The sequence below is a fragment of the Polyodon spathula genome, chromosome 46 (assembly GCF_017654505.1).
Source record: "Polyodon spathula isolate WHYD16114869_AA chromosome 46, ASM1765450v1, whole genome shotgun sequence".
NCBI lineage: Eukaryota > Metazoa > Chordata > Actinopteri > Acipenseriformes > Polyodontidae > Polyodon > Polyodon spathula.
Window position 1 is genome coordinate 1,875,155 of NC_054579.1, and position 26,485 is coordinate 1,901,639.

At 41.7% G+C, this 26,485-nt stretch overlaps 3 protein-coding genes across 8 annotated transcripts in view; all 3 read right to left on the reverse strand.

Moving 5' to 3' along the window:
• LOC121306181 (transcription factor MafK-like) overlaps positions 1-1,163 on the reverse strand; it is a 31,841-nt gene extending 30,678 nt beyond the window's left edge. Inside the window, exon 1 of one of the 3 annotated variants that reach the window (XM_041237931.1) lies at positions 964-1,163. Coding sequence is in view for 1 of the 3 variants with exons in the window: in XM_041237929.1 (XP_041093863.1) it covers positions 1,098-1,119 (22 nt within the window). In the remaining 2 variants the exon portion in view is untranslated. Of the gene's footprint in view, positions 1-959 lie in introns of all 3 variants that reach the window. The other 2 variants (XM_041237930.1, XM_041237929.1) reach the window with 2 other exon arrangements.
• The window catches only part of pla2g6 (phospholipase A2, group VI (cytosolic, calcium-independent)), a 196,481-nt gene that overhangs the window by 103,584 nt on the left and 66,412 nt on the right, over positions 1-26,485 (reverse strand). The window lies entirely within an intron of this gene.
• The window catches only part of tmem184ba (transmembrane protein 184ba), a 51,649-nt gene continuing 35,473 nt past the window's right edge, over positions 10,310-26,485 (reverse strand). The window contains exons 4-10 of one of the 3 annotated variants that reach the window (XM_041237876.1): positions 25,950-26,040; positions 23,648-23,723; positions 20,286-20,377; positions 18,237-18,406; positions 16,868-17,062; positions 12,111-12,137; positions 10,310-11,416 (exon numbers count right to left, since the gene is read on the reverse strand). In XM_041237876.1, coding sequence (XP_041093810.1) covers positions 11,175-11,416; positions 12,111-12,137; positions 16,868-17,062; positions 18,237-18,406; positions 20,286-20,377; positions 23,648-23,723; positions 25,950-26,040 — 893 coding nt within the window. In that variant the 3' untranslated portion in view covers positions 10,310-11,174. The remainder of the gene's footprint in view (positions 11,417-12,110; positions 12,138-16,867; positions 17,063-18,236; positions 18,407-20,285; positions 20,378-23,647; positions 23,724-25,949; positions 26,041-26,485) is intronic. The other 2 variants (XM_041237877.1, XM_041237878.1) reach the window with 2 other exon arrangements.

Below are 26,485 nucleotides of genomic sequence, written 5' to 3' on the forward strand. Positions count from 1 at the left end.
CATTTGACGCGTTACTTAAAACGACGTTTGAAGTTGGATTTTTCTGAACTTCAGGAAACCCGCATTCCCGTGATATCTTCTTGTTGTAAACAGATATATTCAAGTAAAGTTTTGCAAGTATACAAAAAACATAAAGATATAAAAAAATAAAAGTAACAAACACCGCCACCCATCAGTTTTTTGCCCTTGTATTTTATACATAAAACACAGTACAGCCCGTTCTTTATGCATGAACCCCCGGGATAAACAACGCGGATCACTCAGAATATATAAGGTTCAGGATCGGGACACACATTTAAATACTTGCACAGTGTTTTGTTTTAATTGTGTAACTGCTGCTCTTATCTGAATGCAGTGTTTGCATCGCTGTTCTTGTTTTCACATTAGACGATCAAAACCACACACCGCGCTCGGACTGCTGCCGCCCCATCCCCGCATCTCTCCTTGCATAATCCACCCAACGAGTCCTGCGTGGCGCAAATCGGGGCTTTTTTTTTTTTTTAGTTTGGGGAGAAATGTCGGAATACAGGGGCAGTAACTTTGGGAAAGGGGTGTATTGTCACCCTACCCTCACATGCAGTTAATAGCAAAACACGGACGCTAAACAGTGTAACACATCCCACCAACGAAAAAACGGAAACAAACCGTTCCGAGACCCGCAATACTGAATAAAAGCAACCCGAAGGAACCGTGGTTCACATTGTCCGTGAAACACGGTTAGGTGTTGAGCTGTTTAAACACATTTAACCCTTACAATACACAGTGAATCCGCGTCTGTTTCCTTGCTTGGGCTCAGTGCAGCAGCGCACACAGACCTATACGCACTTCCATTTTAGATACCAGACACAGATTCGGTAACGCGCAAAAAAGGGAAGAAAATAATAACCAAAAACAATGTTCTTAAGTTAAATGTCAACACGGTTCCGAGCCGAACCCTTCTAGCTGAAGTCTTCGCTTACCTGCCTCAGTGTTGTGTCGCTATCTCGCCGGTCCTGGATATCGGCTTCTTTTTTTTTTTTCTCCCCCCCTGAAGCTTCAGCTGCGAGCAGCGCTGTTGTTTGGTAACAATGTCAGCTCGCTTTCCTGGAATTACTCACCATCAGGATGCCTTTCATTCATAAAAACTCAGCCAGCACGACGTCACCCCAGAGGAATGAGGGCGGAGATTGCCTGCCCCCCCTGTCCCCCCCCCCCAGCTCTTCTACCCCATAAGAGGCTCCTCGGTAAGGTTGGTAAACCACATGACGGGCAGCCATACTTGTGAAGTGAAACAAGACGCCATTGAAAGCTCCCTACATTGATCCCGTGGTTTGCTGTTCAAAGTATATCTAGAAATATAGTTTTGGTGCCTCCTGGGACAAATCAGAACAAGCACTAACATCTAAGCATATTAACAGCTTTAGTTAGGGCTGATGTACGCTGGGAATGTAGTTTATTGGTGTTCACTGCCCACTGTTAATCTCACATTAAAAACTACAAATCCCATACCCGCCCATTTCACAGATTTATCAGTGCGATGGCTACTCGTTTCCAGACAGTTTGAAAACTCCTGAAACCAAGATGAGGTAAATAACAGATTATTTGTATTTGATTGGAGAGGTTCAAAAGAAAACCGGGATGAGCAAGGTCCAGATAACATGTCGGGCGTCTTTACAAGAAATGAGCAATGAAGGCATGTCAGAAGATGAGAGCGAACAGGAACTTCGGGAAGGGCTGTGTTAGTTACAGCGTAAGCAGTAAAATAACATACACAGTCAACCAGCAGTGGTTTAAAGATGCCCCCTGCCTTGTGTTTTGTCAGGATGCAGGGGAACTGATGGTAGGCAAGCCTGCAATTTTAACAGAGCCATGACGTTGTGTGTGTGGAGGCACAACATGCAGAAAAGTACAAATGCAGGGTGTGTTATTCAAGGAGGCTTTATACATGCAACCTTGCGATGCTCGCATGTCAGGCTTCTACAAAGAGGAGAAAAAAACTACACCATAAAAATTACTGACCAACAAATGTGTGATGGTCAACCAGGCAGTGGCATTATATTTCTTGCACTTCTTCACAACTACCAAGTGTATACCCAAACCTGCAACCTGTGCTCAGTTTGCATAGTGTGTAGCCAGCCCTTCAGTGATATTAGTTGATTTATTTGCATGGATAAACATGGCATACACTGTGGTGCTGTTTGTTGAGGTATTCTTTCGAGTTGGGTTTCATTTCTTCACCCAGTGTTCTCAGCATGGAAAGAAGGGTGTAGTTACAGCGCACTGTGGAACTGGATTAAAAACTAGTGCTTCATAACATTTGGGGAAAATATATATATTTTAGTATTTATATTCTAATAGCATTTGAGCCCTCAGGAACTTTTGGCTATTGCATTTTCTTTCATGTTCGAATGCTTAAATGTAAACCATGCTTAAATGTAAACCATGCTTAAATGTAAACCATGCTTAAATGTAAACCATGCTTAAATGTAAACTCAACATATTTCAACTTGCGTAAAAAAAGTGCCAGTAAACACATAAGTTGTTGTCATACTGTAAGATCATTTCCTACTGATTGCCAAGGCAGTAGAATGTGATATTTAAGCCATTTACTTTAAATAATGATGTAGACCACATCAATTCTTGTATGGCAAGAATAACATTTTTTGTTCCTGCAAATTTTAAAGAAAACTAAACATTCTACGAGATTGGTGAAGTATTGAGGAATGCACCTAATCAACCCGGGAGCATACATTATCAGAGGGTTTTCTCATACTCTCTTTGTATATTATTTATAGGAGAAAATATAGAAAACTACTTTATATCTGTATGTATAGATTCAGTACAGTCCATGTCTACAACCAAAAGACTGTACACCTTTCTGTCTTCCACCCCAGTGAAACAGCTTTAGGGACCAGATTCACCCAGATTTTTTGGTAGATTAACGTTTTGCTGACTTTACATTAGCAAATACTAGTAATGCTGCAGGTGGATATTTTTCATTAAGATCCCCCTGTCAGGTCATATAATGGTGTTCCAAATTGCTGTGTTTTAATATCGAGGCAGTTTTTTTTCTCCCCAGATTCTCCATTAAAAACACACACACACCCCTCTGCGTGTCTCTGCTGTGTGATAGAGATGACCGCGACTGGAATTAAATATTCAATTTACCTTGAGCTTCTGATATTTAACCTTTCTCTGAGTCCTTAATGTAATCAGAATAGAAAAACCTCTACAGCATACACACGACAGAAAACATGGCAAAACTATGTATATATTTACTAATTTACTTCTGTTAATTTTTCTTATTTTAATTGATCTGGATATCCGTGTAGTATTGAGTCCGAACTTGGTTGGAGGCGGAGTTTCATTCAAGCTGGCAGGAAGTGATTGTGGATTAGAATGTTAAGGGGGAAAGTCTTATGTTATGAGAGGTGAAGGTGACAAAAAGTAAATATAATGAAAACTCATCCCAAACAAAAAAAAGAGTATATCTTCAGCAGAACTCTAGTCAAATAGACTAAAGACTCATCAAATAAACTCAAAAACAACCAGAAGTCTGCCTTCTTGTGGGGCAAATCTGTGGAGAACCCGAATTTCTTTACTGTGATCAGCTGTGTTTATATCGATTGGACTGCAGGGGGTGAAACGCTGATCACAGGGAGGTGTCTGCCAGTATTTAGGGAACACAGTTTTGCTGAATACTTCCCCTTGTTTGATACTTGGTAAGTAACGACCTGGAAGCTGTTTTTTTTTTGTACACAGACAGCAGCGGTAGGTCTTGGAGCTGCAGCTGAAACTCCCGGACAACCACTACAGCTGGAAACAAAAGCACGTCCCCCAACCCTACCTCACCATCCCGTCAAACACAACATGCCTGGACCCACACGCCACCCAACCCTACCTCACCACCATGCCCCCCAACCCTACCTCACCACCCCGTCGAACACAACACGCCTGGACTCGCACGCCACCCAACCCTACCTCGCCACCACGCCACCCAACCCTACCTCACCACCATGCCCCCCAACCCTACCTCACCACCCCGTCAAACACAACACGCCTGGACTCGCACGCCACCCAACCCTACAGTGTCGGAGTGATTTTGGCCCATTCTTCTTGGCAGATTTGCTCCAGGTTGTTCAGGTTGGTTGAACGACGCTTGTGGACCGCAATTTTCAAATAGTGCCACAGATTCTCAATGGGATTGAGATCAGGACTTTGACTGGGCCACTGTAGGACATTCACCTTTTTGTTCTTGAGCCACTCCAATGTTGCTTTGGCCTTGTGCTTGGGATCACTGTCCTGCTGAAAGGTGAATTTCCTCCCAAGCTTCAGTTTTTTAGTGGACTGAAGCAGATTCTCTTGCAGTATTTTCCTGTATTTTGCTCCATCCATTCTTCCTTCAATTGTAACAAGATGCCCAGTCCCTGCTGATGAGAAGCATCCCCACAGCATGATGCTGCCACCACCATACTTCACTGTAGGGAGGGTGTGTCTTGAGGCATGGGCAGTGTTAGGTTTGCGCCACACATAGCGCTTTGAGTTTTGGCCAAAAAGCTCTATATTGGTCTCATCTGACCACAAAACCTTTTCCCACATCGCAGCTGGGTCACTCTCATGCTTTCTGGCAAACTCCAGACGTGCTTTCAGATGGTACTTTTTGAGTAACGGCTTCTTTCTTGCCACCCTCCAATACAGGCCAGTGTTATGCAGAGCTCTTGATATGGTTGACTGGTGCACCATTACTCCACTCCCAGCCACTGAACTCTATAGCTCCTTCAAAGTGATTGCTGGCCTCTCTGTGGCTTCTCTCACAAGTCTCCTTCTTGTTTGAGTGCTGAGTTTTGAGGGACGGTCTTTTCTTGGCAGTGCCTGGGTGGTGTGATGCAGCTTCCACTTCTTGACTATTGATCCAACTGTGCTCACTGGGATATCCAAACACTTGGATATTATTTTGTACCCTTTCCCTAATCTATGCATTTGTATTACTTTATCTCTAACTTCTGTAGAATGCTCTTTGGTCTTCATTTTCCTTCAGATTCACAGCCTTACCAATGATCCTTCAACAGTGGGGTTTTTATCCAGAAAATGTGACAGCAACTTTAATGGTTTACAGATGGAGGCCAATGGTAAGGTAACTGTGTCCTCGTTAGGGCAATTTCTTTCATCGGTGCAAACTGGGAGCAAGAAAGATATTTCAGTTTTTTATTTTTCGTAAAAATATTTCCCAACATAAAACCAATGTCACCTTACAATAATTGATTCTGAGTTTTAGTGTTTAAAAATAAAATATCAAACAGAACGAAATTTCAATGTACCATTTGTAATTCAGTAATATGAGAGAATTGGTCAGGAGTCTGAATACGTTTGCAAGGCACTAATATATATATATATAACAAACATAATTATATTACAAGTGTCTACTAGAAGTCATAACAGTAGTACTTAGTATTGCAGTGCATTCCATGTGTCTTAATCCTCTCAGGCACGGACGCAACAAGGCGCTAAAGGGTCAAGTTATCCTTTCGATTCCTCATGCAGCCTTTCACTTGATTCCAGTTCATTTTGGTTGCATGGTGACCTTTTCCTGGATTTCTGTACCCATGGCTTACTCTGAAGTTACAAATCCATGTACAAATCCTTCTTACATAGCTTAAATCTACTCGCTACCACTTCTAATTGTCGCTTTTGGTTACTTCTAACTCTTAGCATGTGTCAAGATTTGTCTTTTTGGAAATCATGTGTTTTCATGTTATACTCCAAAATGTCAGTTTTCAAACAGGACAGACAGAGGTGAAGGAAGGATCCACTAAAAGACTAATAAAAACAATCAGGCAGTTGTTTTAAAAGTGATGTAATATTTCCAATCCACTATTAATGTTTTACCTTTCTTTTTAAATGAGTGTGTCATTCAATTGTGGATTGTTTTTACCTTTGACTGGCTTGACAAAATGGTTTTATGACAAACTGTTGATCACAGACGCTTTTTGAGGTAACAGGATAAGCTGACAAAAACTAAGCAGCAAGGGAGTGTCACATCAGATCAAGCGGTTTGTAAACATGAGGTAAAATATGAAAGACCTGCATTGTTGCTATTTCAGTGAAATGGTTAATTTCCACTGACCTTCGGAATCTTGCTCGGAAAGGTTGTTCTTTCTTGTACGACCTCCACAACTGAATGTGAAGCGATATATTTGGAAGCATTAAGTCTTTACTATTGGAAACCAAAAAAGTAACATGACCCCAAATACGGCAGCCATCATAGGTCACAGGTCAAAGTGTGTCAGATTTAGCGTGAGGTGTTTCCATAACACGGAAAACACTCCATTCTAGAGACATTAGCAGTGCAGAAGCTTAAATCAAAATAATACAAAACCACACCTTGAAGGACAATCTATATAATTTTTATTTTTTGTTAACATCACAAAGGCGAAAATATAAGCAGCTTTATATCAATATACAAGATCAAGAAAAACAAGAAGAAATAAGAAAAAAAAACACTGACGGTACAAAACTAGGTGTCTGTATCTCTGACATCGTATAATATTATTCCTATTCATTATTCCAATATTTGTATACAGTACTGTAAGCCATTTCTCTGCAATACAAATGACACTAATCTTACAGGGAGTGCAGGGCTGGCAGCAAAAAGCCACAACGAATTGAAATGTCTGAAAGCAGCTTAGGGGAGGAAAGGTCAGTGGAAATAATTCAATAATATATTTCTTATTTATGGTGATTTTCTTTGTACAGTCAATGCAATCATCCGAGTTTTGTTTTAACCTCAGTCTGCACTTAGACAGTGGACATTTAGTTATACTACATTCTCTGTAGTAACAGCTCCTGTAACTGGAAAGCCATTGTCTTAGTGTTGAAGTTCTCAAACTCCTTGTTTCTTCCCCCAACCTTCAGTCTTAATGATAGCTTGGGATTTCTTTTTCCTGCTTCAGAATTGCCAAACCTTCTACATAAAGTCTGTTCACAGCACTATCTTCCCGGATAATACAAAGTGTTCCTATTGCACTGTCGCATTATGTGACAGGATCGTATTTATGTGTTCTTCGTGCAGAGACTGTGGGTTTAGTTAATGTGACACACTTTGCTGTGAATCCCCACTAAAGGTATATCAGCAAGAGCAATCTACAACGATAAACAGGTACACTAACTAATGAAAATATTCTAAGAATACAATGCAAATGTTTTGAAACCCTGGATCTATCTCATTGAAAGCTGGGGTTTGCATTTCAACAGCAAGTTAGTTACTACCCAGGGCTGTTTGTGCCTCTAAAAGGTCAACACATCTTGTATTTCTAATGTGTACAATAACCCGGATTCATCACCCAGTCCACACCACAACAGAATTGCTTGATGTTATTTTTTGGAGTATACCAGGGTGCTAAACTGGGGCTTGGCATCCTACCCCATTGTCTATCCCACCATAATGTACTGTACTGATTTAGATTCACAAATTTTTTAAAGAATAAACACCACTTTGATGTTCAATTAAATTACCCAGGCAGTTTATTTCAGAGCTCCAACATGCACCTTGTATCTACTTCTGCAACATGTTTAAAACAATGTTTAAATGCTACGCCTTTAAATCTCAGCTCGCTGTTAAATGTGGTTAAACAAACTTTGCAGTGTCCAGACATTTCAAAGAGCGTCGTGGCAGCCCGCAGGGGTAAGGGGGTTTAGTGTCTGCTGTTGCAGTTACATTTCGATACACATTGCACAAATTCAGAACAGTTTTCACAAATATTTATACCATGCACACAATTTTCATAGCAGGAAAGTGGCAAGAAAGTCAGATTTTCACCCAAAAATGTGTTCAATTTATGTACTAATGCTGTTTTAACAGTAAACTGGAAAAACAAAAATCCAAAAATAAGAAAAAATACTTGGGGGGGGAGGAGAATCCTGATTATTATATTGCATGTGTGATCTGATTTTTTCTTGGTTATATAACATATCAAAAGGAATGATCCAGATTTCCTGCGATACTGCATGGGGCACTGCAGCGATAGATAACCCATCAGCATGTTCACCAGCATGGTGATAGCTGAAGATACTGGTATTGGATCTCTAGGTTTCAATCCTGTCACTACAGACCAGACTGACTGCCCTTACATTGGAGGGACAGGTTGACAATTTTGGGCTCGTCCTTGTAATCCATAATTAGTCGGGAGATTGGTCACCAGTTTAAACTTTAAGGGAATGTCTATTGATTTAGATTCATTATCATTTAATCTATGACCAGGAATTGATATGTGGGTTTACTTAAGTGAAACAACAACAATGGACCCAAATGAGTGAAGAATGATAGCAGTAACAGGAAGAGAGGAGTGTCTGAATAAATTAAAATTGGTGTTCAATGTATTATAAAAATGGAATATGTAGGCTCCCATTTCGGGAATATGATAATTATCCTACATTTAGCTGAGCTTCAGCTGTCAATTGCCCAGTGGTTCAACCAATTTTATACATGGGAAACTAACTTGGTCATTTAGAAACATCACTATTTTATGTGAATTTAGGTGAGAGATTTATAATGCTAAATTCATTGAGCTACAAGACTTTGATTGCAGGGAAGACGGACTAGCCCTGAATTTCACAAAACTAGAAAAAAACAAATAATACAACCAGAGTCCTCTTAAGCAGCAGCAAAGTGTTTTTTTTTTTTTTCGTTTTGTAACATTTTTTCTCCTTTTAAAAAGCAGGAGTCAATTAAAGAATGGAGGACACTTCAAAAGCCTCGGATGTCACTGCTGGGGGGCTAAGTTGAGGCCCCCCAAACTCGGATCTGAACCTCCGGTAAAAGGCCAACTGATAAGTTGACAAGATGCTGCTTGGTATTATTAAAAGACGACGGGCAAGTTTCAAAAGACCAGAGCTGAGATCACTAGCCGATGGTAAAAGACCAGCTTTCTACACACTTGTGTGCCACAGGTCAGTAAATGCTTTTCTTAAGTTACGATACACGTTTCTTGTTTGACATTTAAATAGTACAACAGAACAACATATTAATGCAATAACTGTAGCCATATTGAGGACCCCAAACTTGGGTCATTTAAGTAAGCCAAAATATTTAAATAAAATTGCGACTGTATATCCGTAAAAAAAAAAAAAAAAAAGTCAAATCGAAATCCAAACTAATCGTTTTTCTGTAAAAAATAAAAGGTAACAGGAGATTGTGGTCTGTGGAATATATCTCAGACCCTATTCTATTTGGCAGTGACTTCAAACTGAGCAAATGCTTTAGACTGGATTCAATCTAAATTCTAGCACTGCTATCATAGTGTCTATAGACGTTTCTTGGCAACTATGCTAAATATCTGTCAGTGGTATAAGTTACCTAATTCAGGCCTTTAGTTTCCCAGTCAAATTAACTGAATAGAAAATAATAAAGTAAAGCAAATATATTAAATCTGGCCCTAGTGAAAGTATTTTCCAGTTTGGTTCCAGGTCTTAACTGTCATCAGGCTGCTTGTAGCCTTGTGTCACATCAACACAATACTTCTTTAATGTATACTAAGCATCAAAAGAAACGTGTCACTTACATTTGGATAAAATTCACTAGACAAAAAATGACACACTGTTTAGAGCAGGTGCAGTGACTTTTTATTGCACTGATTAACAGCTGATATCACGAAGATGCTGCAGAATGATCTGTCTATCTCGGGCAGGTGTTGTAACTCTTGGTCTCGCAGTTCGTGGCCTGTAATTGACAGAGTGTGTTTGGTTATACCATCTCGCGAGGTTTGAAATTGCTGGCTGTGAGCGCCCCAGACTGCGAGCCACAGTATGCTGCCCTAGTCCAGCCTCCAACGTGCCGATCGCACGAAGACGCTGCTTTCTTGACAGACAGGGCATATTAATTTTTTTCTGTGATTTTCTTATTGCTTTTATTCAAGCTTGCAACTCAACAGCTGAAATCACTCCATATCCAGAGTCTAAATGACTGTCTCATTAATTAGGTGATCAATGTCAATGTCCACCATTATATACCTTTTTTTTTAATAAATGTGTTCTAATAGCGAGACATTTCCTTTGATGCTCGGTGTGTATAAAAGGCTGTGCACTCAACAGGATGTGCAGGTGTATCAGTAGGGTTCAATATGGAAACACCAGCAACCAGCGCCCGCCCAGCCTTGCTCACCATCGGACTTGCAAACATGGAGAGGCAGTTTTACTGATTCCAAACCCCCTCTGATTTTCATGTTTCATTAGATTTCATTTTGCTCCTTTCAGCTGATTGGCTGCTCTATCGTAGCGAAATGGTTTTACTGTTTGTCCTTTAGCTTAAAATAATAATTTGCTCTTTCATGAAAAAATAAAAAGGGACAAAAATTACACTAGAGAAAAAATGCACAAGGTGTGCTATAGCTGGCAGGTATTCAATTCTTACTCCACCACCTGCTGGGTATAACCTATTACACATCAAGTGCTGCCCTTGAGAACAGTGTTTCTCATACCCAGTAACTGAGAACACACCTCGGGTTTAAAAATAAATGTTCTTGCCTAATAAGCAACGATGTTAGCGCAAAGATGCTGCAAGAACAGGGAAGCTTCTGGTTAGCACTCTGCTTGTTAAACCTTTTGAAAAACGAGTGCAAACATTTTACAATGTGGAAAAGCAGCGCTGGAATGAACCACTGGGGTTTCAGCTCAACAGACTGGCAAACCCTTTGGAATAACAGGTTGGACAATTGGCAGTTTCAGGACCCTTGCAGCAATCCTAAAAACGGGGCTACTTTGTGTAGAGTTCTGCGTTTGTATGTGAATTGAGTGTGGGTGCAATTGAGGCAATGCAGAATTTGTCTAACTTTCTGTAAAAACGCGGAAATGATGTAAAAGCAGACAAGCCATAAAAACAACAGCTTCACACATAAAAGGGAACTGCATAATATAAAACTGTGTAGGATAAAACCTCTAGGCTGCTTTCTGAACTCATTTGGGCGTAGTGTATTTAAAAGGGGTTATGTGTGTTATTTCAAAAAGATTTGTGAACAATAAAACATTGGATTGAATGCATTAGTTCCTACTCTCCAACAGATGGCACTAGTTGTCTGGTGCTTGACTTTTGACAATGGTTCCAAACGACCCTTCTCCTCGAGCCAGTTTTGTTTAGGTGTGTGTGTGTGTGTGTGTGTGTGTGTGTGTGTGTGTGTGCGCGCACGCCTCTCTTCTGTCCTCACTCAGAACTCGTCGTCAGAGCTCAGCAGCAGTGTCTTCTCGTTGTCCCTCATGCTCGCCACGCTGTGAGTGCGTGACACGGCGTGTCTGTCATGCTGCCAGCCCGGGCCCGGCTCCAGTGTGGATTGCTGGGTGTACTGCTGGTAAGCAGGGGAGAAGTTGTGGATGGCATCCTGGACAATGTCTCCAGGGTTCATGGTCTCCTTCAGACTGCTGGAGATGCTTTTCATCGGGGCGCAACGACCTGAGAGAGGAGACAAGGTGGTGAGAGAGTGTTTCAGTTACAGAGGAATCTAAATCTGGTTTAGATAACTAGAGAGCATTTGTTTTGTGTACCAGGGTTAAAGTAATTGTAGCTACCAGAGCAGTTCAATACACGTTCTCTGCCTTGCGCATCCATTCATCATACAGGTCTCAGTGTATAGTTTGGAAAGAAACACATGTTTTACAAACAAATATTTTCATTTTAAAACATGTGCTGCTACACCCAGGTTTGCAAACCTTGCTTTTAGCTTGTCTTGCACTTCCTGGGTCACTGCATCTATAGGGTGAAATCCCCCCCCTTCCCTGGCTTCTTCCCTGTCAACCAATCAGCAGCTTCCAATAGACCGACATGCTTCGACCCAGAAAACACCGCTGGGGTGAAATGCCCAAGGAGGTAAAGCAGTAACAAACTTCCTGAAACAAGGCAAGCAAACTGAGAACTAGACATAGTACCAGATGTTTTAAATGAAAATACATGTGTGTTATAACAAGTATTTCTTTAAAAAACGCACCTTTGAGACCTATGGAATGCAGAACAGGGAAGACAGGGAAAAAATACCGAGCAACACTAGAGAGGTACACCAGTTAGTACTGTACCTCTTAACTAAGGACTATGGTCTTGGTGTTTTAAGGTTAAAATTCATTCCAAAACACAAAAGAAACTGAAGACCTACCATAGGGCCCATAGGAAGGAAGTATTCCTTTATACAGATGCAGAGAGAAAGAGAGAGGAGAGCAAACAGGTCAGAACAACATGGTAGAGACTCGAGACACATTCATGAGAGATATTCATTTGAGATTCAGGGTGTGGGTTAGGCACAGACGAGAAGAGGCCACCCAGCCCACTGTTTCTCTAGCGCACCCTTTAACCTGGAAGGAATTTCAAGGGGCAGAACAGCCAGTGTGTCTCTGTACATTTAGAGGATGAACAGTCTGTAGTATTTGGTAAGTAAATCAAAAGAAAAGATTAATATTGTGTGTGTGCGCGTGTAAAAACATGAAACATGAGCACACAAATGCTGTGTAGTCTGGTTAAACACTTGTTATGAGTAACTCAGGCCCTGTCCACACTACATAGCCGAACTCGAGAACAGTACTCAAACCAACGAACCCTTTCAAAGCCGGGTTTGAACGCTTAGAACTTGAATATTATTATAAACTGTTTACAGAATTCCGAAAATGGTAAAATGTAATAAAAAAAAGTACAAAATTGGCAGAAAAGAAGTTTAAAAAATGTTTCTTAAAATGTTTCCCCATAACAAATGTATCCTCCTACTCTCCCGTTTCAGTGTTTCAGGTCCCAATGATGGTGCTCCAGGCACAGGAATGTCCCACAGGAGATAGAGGAGTCACCTGGCTCCATAGCAGCACCCTTTGTTTGAGTAATTCAGAACATGCTGGTAAAATTGCAATCATTTTTCAATAACTATTTATCACCATGAATTGTACACCTACCTATACTAAGTAACTACTGACCTCTGTCATCCACAATGTAATGCCACCAAGGGGTGTACTGTAAAAGACAGACTGCGAGGAGAAGTAAAAAGATTTCCAATAAGACCATGAATGGAATGAGCTTTGATCTCTTGACGTCAATTAGTAAATAACATAATAAATAAATCAAATAGTAAATAAATAAATAAATAAACAGATTTATATAAAGTATAAAGAATCGACGTGCCTCCCTGGTCCCCTGCACTAGGGTCTGCACTGTCAGGAACGCAAGGTAAAGCCACACTCTCTACCGGCAAATAAAACACAGTAAATGTGCAGTATAAGCAGGAGAGATGATAAACTGTAACACTACTGTGTGAATATATGAGCAACTTTGTGGTCAACTTTTATAACAGTATATTTGCTTCTTAGTAAAACAAAATGACAACGTTGTACAAAATAAACTGCAATAAAATATATTTCACAAAGATTACAACTCGACTATAAACAGCAACCTTGTATCTGGATGTCTGTGTACAAGGATTACTACTAAAAGTTACAAATGTACCCTTCAGAAGGTAAATTACAAATAAAAATACAAACCCGTGCACACATGAAATGGCTGACAAAAAAAAAAAAAACTGACTAGAGCATTGCTTTCTGAAGTAAATCATCCACTAAATAACGATCGATAAGCGATCAATGTGACTGGTAACATATATAAAACAGCAATAAACCAACTGCAAGGAAACTGGCAAACTTGAGAAGGTGTCCTAAATATATTACTAATGTAAATCGGACAGGCAAATTAGCAAGGGATGTGTGAGCAGGAACAGAAATAAGAGAACAGATACAAAATCAAATCATGAATCATCTGCTGTGTCTACAGTGAAAATAAGACCCAGAAGCTCTTCATCCTATAAAATCAGGATCCTCGCCCCCCTGGAGTAAAATCACAATCACTCCCATTCTCCAAAGCTAACTGCCTTGAGAGATTGCGTGCCGATTCCATTTTATAAAATCAGTTCTCTGTTTTCACACCCACATTTCAGCACTGATTTAAATGATGCAACGGATAGACACAACAGGCAGTGCTGTGAAACGTCAGGGCCCGAAATATTTGGGCTCGGCCCCGAGGTAAATGTTCGGTGCCCGAACTACTGAAAGTGTTAACCCTTTGCAGTCCTATGTCGGACCAGATACAACATTACAATTTTCCCTTTCCTGTCCAAATGTCGGAACTTGTCCGACATCAAACAGACGTAAAGCACGGGTCTCTAGATGTTTTTTTTTTTTCTCCGGAAAAAGCAGAGAAAACCTTTCAAATGGCCGAGTAAGACCGATAGGAGCCGAATGAAACCAAAAAAATAAATAACTAACTAAATAAAGGGGCATATTTCATAGCCTCATCCGCTACAGAGATAACATGGCCATTGGTGATAAAACGAGTGATCAGGAGAACATTTATCAGTACGCACGTCTATAAAGAGGTATGTGAAAAATAGTGCGAGCAAAGTGTGGGACTTGGCTGGAGATGCAGGACTGATGTCGTTTTGCCATGCAATGCGTTTTAAACATGTTTTACTCTAAAAAATATATATATTTTAAACAGCGCGCGTGAAAATAAATTGGATCTGACGCGCCTGACAAGGGCTGAATAAATGGACTGCAAAGGCTTAATCCAGCTCATAGCGCCCACGCTGAAGCACCGTTTAGTGTCGGACAAACACTATTAAAATAGTTTGGTTACAGCGCAACGGACAGTGGACTTAACACGAATACGACAAGCCTGCAAATATGGAACTCATGCCCACGGAAGACATTGTTCTACTGCTCTAGATATAAATAGTGCCTTGAATTCGGCATCTGACCACGTCTCTCCACCTTTCACAGCATAAGCCTCAAAAACGGTATGCAGTAAAGTTGTATTGATAGCTGTTTTCCTCATTTACAATATCCATGCTGGAAATATTTTTGGAGGATTCACAAAAAAACGTTGTTGGGTATTATCCACACTTTTACAAAAGCTCACCACTTGAAGGGATCTCATTGAGAACTGGGCTGAGACGGCCTCCTGCAGTGATCTCATTGAGAACTAATACCCCTTTTCCACCTGCACGCCCAGCTGAGCCCGTGCCGAGTCCAGCCAGTCTGGTAAGGCTCAGGTAGCTTGAGTTGCTTTTACACTAAATGAACTTATAATGAACGTGCCGAGTCGACTAAACTAAGCATCACAGACTGCAAAAATAGAACTAAGTTTAATTAAAATGTTTTTGTTATTGTTGAAAAGTACTGAAAATGCACGTGTTTGTGTGTGGGTGGGGGGCTGTTGAAATACATACTAAAAGAAAGCAAAGACAGGGGACCGTATTGCAAATATACATAATTTAATTACGTCCTTATAAAACTGATTCATAAAATGACATGTGGTTTAACATTTCAATTTTTTAAAATAGTTTTTTATGCATCAATCAATAGTCCCAGCCCTAACATCGATACAGTGCTCTCTCGCTATAAGGCTCTCGGTTATAATGTGCCTTTGATATAACGCCCCTACAGCATGTCCCCCAGTTCCCTATACTACTGATTCATGCAATATTTCTACAGTAAATATATTACCATTGTTGTCCAAACTGTACACAACTCCTCAGTCTAACTTCCATTTCTGTCTCTCCCTTTTGATACAGTATCTGAATTGAAGAAAAACCGCGCTGGCACTTTATAACACAGACATCTTATTCAGCATTCGTTTTACTAAATAAATATTAGGCCTATTACGTGGTTATCTTTCCTAATGTATTTACTTTTTTTGCGCGAGAGGAGCTGCGACTTTCTCCGGGAGACGAGATGCTTCAGCCCCGTTCTGGCAGCCGAACCTGGGGCGAGCCCATTCCCTCTTCCCCTCTCCCGAACCGCTCTCCTTCTCGCACTTTGTTTGCTTGTCTGTCGCTTCGAACTGAACTCCTGACCAGCGTATAGCCAGGCTATTTATAGTTTTAAAACTGCTAATTAAAATGATCCACGAGTGGGAATGTTACTTTTTTTTTTTGTAAAAAGTATAGCGTTGATGCTTGGTTAATTCCCGGAAAGTTACACATGTGCATTACAGAGAGGGAGTTATTTTCTGTTGTATTTCAGGTGTGTGTTGTTGTGTCCCGCGGAGTAAAGGTAAGGAGTTAGCGGTTTTGGTCCAGGGGGTTCTCCCTTGTTCTTGGAATGACGCTGGAGCGCGATGACGAAATGCAATAACCCCGCCCACAGCCTGCTTCGGCCCCGAGCCAGGCTCAGATATGGACGGGACAGCCCGGGTCGGGTATCAGTGGAAAAGCACCCGGAGCCCTCACGACTCGGTGTGCAGGTGTAAAAGGGGTATAATATGGGTTAAATGCATAGTGTGGACAGGACCTTAGATATTAACAGTACTAAACTATTCTGTGCAGAAGAACTTTCTGATTAGCAGAAATCAATGCAGCATCCTTTTACAAACAGGACATTTGTGTTTAAACATCTGGTGAAATCCTTTGTTCGTGTATCACTTAAACTGAACAGCAGGAGTGTCTTGCATCATATATCACAGTGGTGTTATATCAATAAAGCTTCTTCACAGTACTGCCTTCCTACCTTCCAGGATAACAAAAAAAAAAAAGTCTTGTCTCTGTTGTGTTGTATGCGACAGGAAACTGGGTTTAGTTAACTAAATTTGCTATGAATCCTATTACAAATTTGATTTGGGCCCCAACAGAGGTATATCAGAAAAGGTCTCACCTAACTGCATATACTAATAATATGAATATGAATTCTCTGGGCAGACAGCTAACAAACAGCAACAGCAATGAATACATGCTCCCCATTTCTGGAATAAACAGGGTCATGAAAAACAATTCTACACAGTATTTCATGGGCAGGATGAAGTGAAAAGCAAACAAGCCCTTTGTATTTGTAGCTGGTATGAATGCGTGCTGCCCAGCACCTGTCCTGCAGGGCTGTGTTGTCCTACCCTGAGTGACGAGCTGCTTGTCCACATAGACCTTGTAGGTGAAGGCGTAGCGCAGGGCGATGGCAGCGAAGAACATCTCCACGCAGATGATGAAGTTCTGATAGCCGGCGGCCACCGTGCCCTCTCCCACCGACACCTCCACTGAACTGATCTTCGGGATCGCTCCACACTTCTCCAGGACAGCCAGCAGCAAGCCTGCGCGCGCACACACAAATAGACACACACACACACAGAGACAGAGACAGCGACAGAGACACACACAGACACAGACACGCACAGAGACAGACACAGAGACACATACACACACACAGAGAGACAGACACAGAGACAGAGACACAGGGACACACAGACACATACACACACAGAGAGATAGAGAGACACAGAGACAGAAAGACACATACAAACACACACACACAGATAGATAGACACACACAGAGAAAGAGACACACACACACACACACACACAGTGTTCAGATACTACTTTTACCCTGTTCTTGTAGACCACCAGGTCCCAGCGTGTCAACACTGTGCAAATATCCAAACATCTTTATAAAATCAGGGTGTACTCAACGAAGCTGAACCGCAGTGGGTCACACACAGCCACTGGTGCAGCAGTAACTGATTATATGATTGAGATGTGGCTCTCCACAGAAATCAGGAGAGGCCATTAATGTTGATCGGGTTAATTTACTACTCAAAGTGAAACAGCTGCTTGGATTTCTGATGATTCCTGCGGAGAACAGCGATCCACACAAACCCATGCAGCTGCTGCTTCACTCGTTTCACACTGAACGGTGGATCAGCCCGATCGACGCCAGTGCCCCTCACCTGACTGCCCGCCCCCGATTTCTGTACAGCGCGGACCCAATAACCGGTTCATGCAGCTCTAACAGAAACTGCTTCAATGTTACATTAGGACCACACCTGCCGTTTTACTTCCTTTTAAAAAGACAAAAATGCACTTCATAGAAACATTTAACCACTGTCAATGCTTAGATTCACTACAATATAGAGCAATTCAATAGATACCATTATGCATTTCAATATGTTGTGTAATATTTTTAAAGTGTTCCTAAGACAGCTTTGTTTTCAATGTTGCTGGATTCATTGGGGAACGCTTCCACCTGTGTTACTGAGTGCATCTTTCACAATTTGGATGTTCTATCACAGCTGAGTCACAGCTTGTGGTAGTTTGAAATGTTTATGTTTTTGTGTGTGTACTGCAGACACTTCCTATCTACTCCAGTTGGGACTGGACCCTGTTTTGATGTAGTGCCTTCTTTAAAGTGCTTATTGAATTGTGTAACATGCAGTTTCCACATCAGCCATCAGCAGGCACTGCACTGCGGAGAGTGTCAGGCATGCTCACCTTGCCAGAAGGACAGGAAGATGACAGACTTGACCATGAAGAACTTGAGCACCGGGCTGTAGGGGCTGAGCAGCTCCCGAGTGGCGAAGTAGAAGAGGAAGAGCGCGTACAGAGCCAGGCTCACCGAGATGTTGTAGACGATCGTCACGTAGAGGTATCCGCTGGCCACGCTAGGAGAGAGCGAGACAGAGAGACAGGGCAGTCACAAGCTGGAGCACAACCCACCTTGCGCAGTAGAGGGTCTTTGTTGAGTTGGCTTCTGTATTATTAATCATGAAGCCACTTTCAACCACGTGGTCTTTGCACGATAGACTAGGGACGGGTCGGTATACCGGTTTATCAGTTCACTGTGGTTTTGGTACATTAAGGTATTAATACCGTTCCTTTTATTCTACACCACAGTTATCAGAATCCCTTTATATAACGGTTAAGCATTTTTAAACTACAAACGGGCTTCTTCTAAATCAAGCGATAGTACTTGCAGCCTTAGCAAAGTGTCTGAGGAAGATCTTTTTGCGAACTGACACTGTATTTTGATAACTGTGTTGAAGGAAACTGTCAACGACACAGAATACACGTTTCAATTGCTGCGTTCTGTTACCCAGTGCTTGCTGCACCAGCTGCTCTTGGCTGCTGTCTTTCTGACCTCACATGCAGCTTTTAGAGAAACGCCTTCTCCAGGCCTTGCAGCACAGCACACATTTTGTTACGTTTACACAAGTACTATATTTACATTTGTCTGGATTATCAATAGTCAGTGCAATGTAATTGATTAACATTAACTGTACTGTGAAATTATACATCACTTATCACAGATTTAGTATATTGTTTGTTTAAATGATTTATTTATTTAATACAGCGTTGACAAGGCTGTTCACGGCTTTATTGTTTAATGATAAAATGTCGTTCGCCTCCGCTAACAAGGTGGCAGCAGTAGTTTTAGTGGTTATTTACGATTAGCAGGTCACTCGTGATCGTTGCATCGTCCCTTTGGTTCACAGCCCGCCTCCCGCAGTAACATTTCAAAGCTGCTCTGGGCTCTGCACAGATTTCTGTGAGTGATATCTACAGCGCATCTCTGCGATTCTGTGCAGTGCTGCGGAAATCTGCGCTATGAGAACACGATCAATGTCTCAATTAAAATTAGCACAGACCCCGGCTGCAGCAGGATAGCCTACTTATTATCAGTGTAGTTTTGTTTAAACAAGTTATAACAGTGTGTAATAATCATTGGAAGCTTACCTGTGCAATGTCGTGACGTGTAGTTATAAATCCAATTACACGTTTTACTATTCAAATACATTATTTTTTTTTGCTATACATTTTATTTTTCCAGTTGAAAAAATAAACGACTCATCTCTGCTCTTAAATAATAACCTGTGGTATATGTTTGTGTTTTAAGCAATAGGACCGATCATTTCCCAATTCTATTTACCATCAGCTAAACAAAGTATTTATTTATTTAATTTTATACATTAAAATGTTTTAAAACTACAGCACCACATCATTTTGAGCATATAATAGAGCTTAATACTGTTGTAGAATAACATTGAGAGTATAACTACTTATTTATTTATTTAATTCTGATCGTCTTATAAAAAAAGAAACGTTATTTGGCATAGTAAATACCAACTGTTTAAATCATTCCATGAAAGGAAGTTGGTTATGTTTGTCAATTACTGTCATTCAAGTGATTTATATCAGTCTTCATTTTTTATGCCTTTATTTTATAGCTTGCATGCTGTACTCTACACTGTGATATTAAGGTTACCACGGTATTTTTTCTTAACGGTTCTCATACTGTGCTAATTTTATAGCGTCCCATCCCTACGACAGACTAGAGGTAGCATCGAATAGGCAAACAGTGGAGTGACAGTCGACTAATCACTCAGCTTCACTGGGGTCTTTTCAATTGATCTAATGGTGTCATATCTAAATAACAACACCTTTTAAATCATTAAAGAAATGGGCTTTGTGAAAACCAACAACCCTACACCGTGTGAGCGAGTGTACTGTCTTTAAAAGTCAGCCAGGATTGACATCACTTACTTGAAGTCCCCATCCTTGTATTTCCCAAAAGCTTGCAGTATCACAGTAATCATCGCCATCAAGGGCTTGACTACGCAGAACTGCAGAGTCGCCTGGAAAGAAACAGACAGGAGTCACTTTTGACTTTCTGTTTTGTGTTTAATAAATCCTGCGCGTCTGTGCCTGCGTTTCAGTTCAAACTCCCATGTCTCTGTCTTGCAGTGCGGTTACATGTGACACGAGTACCTTGTCACAATGCCATTTAAATGTTGATCGATGTGAAGGAATCTTCATAAAAGTACCATATACTACATGGCCTTAATGAAGACTTTAACTGTGGGTCTTTTTTGTAGAATGTATATTTGTATGTATATATTGTTCATTAGTCAAGCTGCAGAGTAAAAATAAAAAGAAGTAGCTTAGTAAAAGAATATCCAGCAGTATAAAAAGTTTTGTGCTGATGTACAGATTGAGTGTTTAATATAATATAACAAATCTGGTCTTTTGCTTTTGTTTCTGTCCAATTACTTATTATTTTCAGTTGTCTTTGATCGTTCTAATTGTCAATAAAAGGTTTGTGATGTAAAGGTGATCAATCACCTGTGGAAAATTGAGTGTAGAAAAAACAGGTGATCCTCTGTACCAAATTAAGTTTACACGTTGTACAGACTTTTTATCATCCTATACAAAATCATTTTGGCTCATATTATATTCTTTTTATATTTGTATTGTTTAAAGAAATCCACATTTATAAAATGGGCCAGCTTCTTCTAAAATGTAAAAATAAACTGTTAAAATTATAAGACTAGTAAAACAAGGTTAGGCGCATATTTAATAATTCTGGGTGTTTAGATTCAGTTTGAAAGAAACTAGACAGTAATACACTTCACATTCACTATCATTCTTGACCTGTCAATTTGCGTTTGTTCATTTTAACATTTGCAACAGTAATTCATATAAAGTTTTTAAACATTTACTAATTCAGATAGTTCAGAGTACTTACATATTAAAAACAAACCCTACTTCCACGGATTTCTACCTTTGCACGGTATCACCTTGAGACAAGCAGGACAAATAGGTGCCTGTTTCAGACTCCTCCACATTCATTCCAAAATAGTGACATGTTCTATTTTTTTCAGAACAAGTTTTAGTTTGTCCCCACCCTGAAAATGCTTGTCTATATATATATTCTTATGCTTTCTGTTTAAGCCCATGCAAGAAGTTGCAAGGTCAATATAACCAATGCCACTTGCAGCTGCAGCTTAGAGAGCAAAGTGCGGGGACCGGGTCAGGGTCAATGTTAAAGATCCAGGAGCCCGTTTCATAAAGGTGAAACATATAGTTTTAAATGGTATGTACTAAATTCAAAGGAATACGGTAACCATTTTAGCGGCCTTTTATCTGTAATCAATAAAACAACAGCGCTCTCTTGTAACGGAAGAGAGAAAACATGGAGAAACAAAAGGTCCTTCCTAGATGACAGAATTAAAGTTATTAGAGAAACTTGTAAAGACAGTAAGTGCCAGAAAAAACGCTGAAAAATCCGGCACTAGAAAGACGCAGAAACAGCATTTTGAAACGGAAAGAACTAGGGCTTGAAGTTTTAGGTTTTTATTTTTGTTGACGTGACCGTGTTATGAGCAGATTCAATGTTTAATTCATTTGTTAATTACTAAACAAAAGTCGCTTCTTTATACCTTGATGTCCTGATTGATTTGCTGATTCTGTTTCACCTTCTTCCCCCAGATGCTACTGTAACTTGCATTTCGTTCTCGCACTTGCCTGGGAACTGGGAGCTTCCAATGTGTCCGTTTCATGTTGTTTTTGTGCCGGTTCCATTTGCAAAGGACTTAAAACATTTTGTGTGACCCGAGACAGGCAAGCATGCCTTACTTTCACAGAATAATGTGTTTTGTAAATGCATTATCCACCTGAATGTTATTAAATTACATATTTCCTGTTGCTCATATTACATCTTCTGGCTTTTACAGTGTATGCAAGACTTTAATTACAGGAAAGCAAGTCAGAGACAAATAGAAAATTCCTAAGTTACGGGCCCTCTTAATAGACCACCTGTGTTAAGAGGCCAATATTTGACTGTTCCATGAGTGGACTCTTAATACAGGTTGGTCGGGTCCATCCCGTCCCGTCCCGTCCCATTAACTATCTATCTATTAGGGCTGTCACTGGAAATGTTTGATGGGTTAATTTTTGTACATTAGTTGATTAAAAATCGGTAGATTCATCCGTGCCCATTTTTAATAAATGTAACACCCTTATAGTGGCTGTCCTGCAAAGTAATACATACAAAATCTATATAATCTAAAACAACACAAGCCCAATGGGAATTTGGTCGTTTCAAAAGCGTTCTCAGTTGCACATTTTCATAGAACGTCAATCCACGAAAGAATTTAATAGTAAAATATAATGCACAAGAACTGAGAATGGATTTTTTTTTGTCTGATGCAAACATACTGTATATAACACTTCCACATTGATATTAAAAGGCTTTTTTAATGATTTAAAAAACCTGGCTTTAAAATGTGTTTCAGATAGCTTTAAGTTATGTTAAAAAGGACAAATAATATTTTTTTTTTTTTTTTTTCTGTTTAAATCTAAACATGCATTTGAGCACCCTAAAATGAGTTACCTCCCTTCCTGGCTATCGGTACTTTGATATCAATTCTGTCTGTGTACGCTACCATCAAGAGGATTTGACTGGTCCCTAAATAAATACTCGTTCCCTTCGGATTTCTCTGCTATATCGACGTCCAGCTAGTTTTAGGAGTGGCATGGTGTGTCCTGAAACTGGAGTTGTGATGAGAATTGCTACTTGCGGTTGCTGTCTGGCTGTCGCAGCCCTGTGAAAGTTTCACGAAACCCAAATTTTTATCTGCGAGGTGCCTGCAACTGCGATTCAGCGCAAATTGCTCGTATGAAACGGGCCCCAGGTTGCTTCATTGCTATGGCAACGTGCGTCACAGGCACGGCTCTGCTGCGTCCCATCACTGTTTACAAACAAGGTAACAACAGCCCCATTTACACAGAAGCCAAACTGCTCACGCTGTGGCAAAAGACTACTGAACTGTGTGTTTTTGTGTGGAATGTTATCTCATAAATTCTGACTACAATCCTCGATAATGGTGATACAGACAGTAACCGTGATAACAGATCAATATGATATTATAAAAATGAAGTATCATGTGTATCGCTGAACATTACCGTCGCAATATTATAACATTCGAGAATCGTCCCAACACTAGCCAGCAGGGTCACCACTGTAGTGTGGATGAGGAGAAACAGTCTGTGTCAAGTTTTGCCTCCCTAACCCACGCAGCAGTGTGGTCGGTTTAATGATGAGAGGAAGGAGCAACTCGACTGACCTGTTTGCAGAAACGCAGGAAGCCAATGGAGTAGGTCTTTCCCCAGAGGCAGCAGGTTCCGTACATACAGCTGGACCTACAGACAGACAGACAGGGTTACACTGCTGCTGCAAAGAGTCCTACACTGAAGCAGCTCTGCACCTATTTTCGTAATTATCAATTACACGTCTTTTATGGTGCAACAAACGAGTATCAATGATAAACTAGACATTGACTATTGCTTACTGCAACATTGTGTGTGTGTGTGTGTGTGTGTGTGTGTGTGTGTGTGTGTGTGTATATATATATATATATATATATATATATACACACACACACACACACACACACACACTGTAAACTGAAATAAGTGACAGGATGGTTTCTGAATGATGACGCAAGTGTTTATAGTTGGTGTGAATACATACTACCCTACCTTATTTAATGTTTGTCTTAACAAAATAGTCCATCAATAAATGATCTTTTCATCTTATAACGTATCATACAAGCAGCCCATCAGGACCATGCCCTGTGTCGTGATATCGCATCATTACAGCTGAACACTGTCTGAGTGAGTGGGTGGGGGGTTGGATATCAAACTTATCTTATGACCCACCTATAAGACATGGGCTCTGTAGGTCCTGATGAATATTATACTGATAAAAGGCGGGTGGATTGACAGCCAGCTTATATGCACCCCCTCCCACTCACACAGGAACACTGCACCACTGTGCACCCCCCTCCCACTCACGCAGGCACACTGCACCACTGTGCACCCCCCTCCCACTCACGCAGGAACACTGCACCACTGTGCACCCCCCTCCCACTCCCAGGAACTCACGCAGGGCACACTGCACTGTGCACCCCCCTCCCACTCACGCAGGAACACTGCACCCTGTGCACCCCCCTCCCACTCACCACAGGAACTGCACCACTGTGCACCCCCCTCCCACTCACGGGAACACTGCACCACTGTGCACCCCCCTCCCACTCACACAGGAACACTGCACCACTGTGCACCCCCCTCCCACTCACACAGGAACACTGCACCACTGTGCACCCCCCTCCCACTCACACAGGAACACTGCACCACTGTGCACCCCCCTCCCACTCACACAGGAACACTGCACCACTGTGCACCCCCCTCCCACTCACACAGGAACACTGCACCACTGTGCACCCCCCTCCCACTCACACAGGAACACTGCACCACTGTGCACCCCCCTCGCGCTCACACAGGAACACTGCACCACTGTGCACCCCCCTCCCGCTCACACAGGAACACTGCACCACTGTGCACCCCCCTCCCGCTCACACAGGAACACTGCACCACTGTGCACCCCCCTCCCGCTCACTGCACCACTGTGCACCCCCCTCCCACTCACACAGGAACACTGCACCACTGTGCACCCCCCTCCCGCTCACACAGGAACACTGCACCACTGTGCACCCCCCTCCCGCTCACACAGGAACACTGCACCACTGTGCACCCCCCTCCCACTCACACAGGAACACTGCACCACTGTGCACCCCCCTCCCGCTCACACAGGAACACTGCACCACTGTGCACCCCCCTCCCGCTCACACAGGAACACTGCACCACTGTGCACCCCCCTCCCGCTCACACAGGAACACTGCACCACTGTGCACCCCCCTCCCACTCACACAGGAACACTGCACCACTGTGCACCCCCCTCCCACTCACACAGGAACACTGCACCACTGTGCACCCCCCTCCCGCTCACACAGGAACACTGCACCACTGTGCACCCCCCTCCCACTCACACAGGAACACTGCACCACTGTGCACCCCCCTCCCGCTCACACAGGAACACTGCACCACTGTGCACCCCCCTCCCACTCACACAGGAACACTGCACCACTGTGCACCCCCCTCCCACTCACACAGGAACACTGCACCACTGTGCACCCCCCTCCCACTCACACAGGAACACTGCACCACTGTGCACCCCCCTCCCACTCACACAGGAACACTGCACCACTGTGCACCCCCCTCCCGCTCACACAGGAACACTGCACCACTGTGCACCTCCTCCCACTCATGCAGGCAGTGTTTTATGCAGCTGACCTGAAACAAGTATGTTGAAACGAATCATGTTACACTGAAGAACCCATCAAAACAAATGCATCCTTTAAAAGTGGAGCAATATATTGTGGCATTTTGGACACTCGTCTAAAATAAACCTTAAACAGTTTAAGTTACAATACAGTGTCTTACATAAGAATTGCATTGCCTGCATACAAAAGGGCATTGCTTGTATACTGGAGTCCAGTTCACGTTTTGCACAACAAATAAACTCACTCAATCGTCTTCCCTCTGATTTCTGACATAATGGCGCTCTCCCCTCCGAGGAATTCATAGCAGAGGCTCAGGAAATTGTAGATCACAAAAGCTGCAATAAGACAGAGGGAAGACAGGTTAAAAAGAGCTATTTTTTGTACTCCAGTTTATCATTATTAACGGAGACCTGGTTGGTTCTGCAGTTTGTGCACATTATCTCCGGCAGTCTTAGCTGCAGGTAGGCAAGCTTCCCCTCCACTGATCTCTTATAGTAGCATTACCAATTACTCTTGTTTGGCTCACTTGGTCTCGTTTTCTGTTTCAGGTCACCACATCCTGGTCTCAACAGAGCTCTCAAAACGAAATATAACATTTGCTCTAACAGTAGGAAATCCCACAGAATCCTCACACAGACCCTTTACTTACTAAATATCTTGGTATCCCTGAATAGAGAACGGTCTCCTCTTTAAAGAGAAGGATTTTAACAGGCAATGATTTACAGTAGTGCAATAAGTACACTGGAAAATAAGTTGTTAAAGTTAACCATACATTTAAGA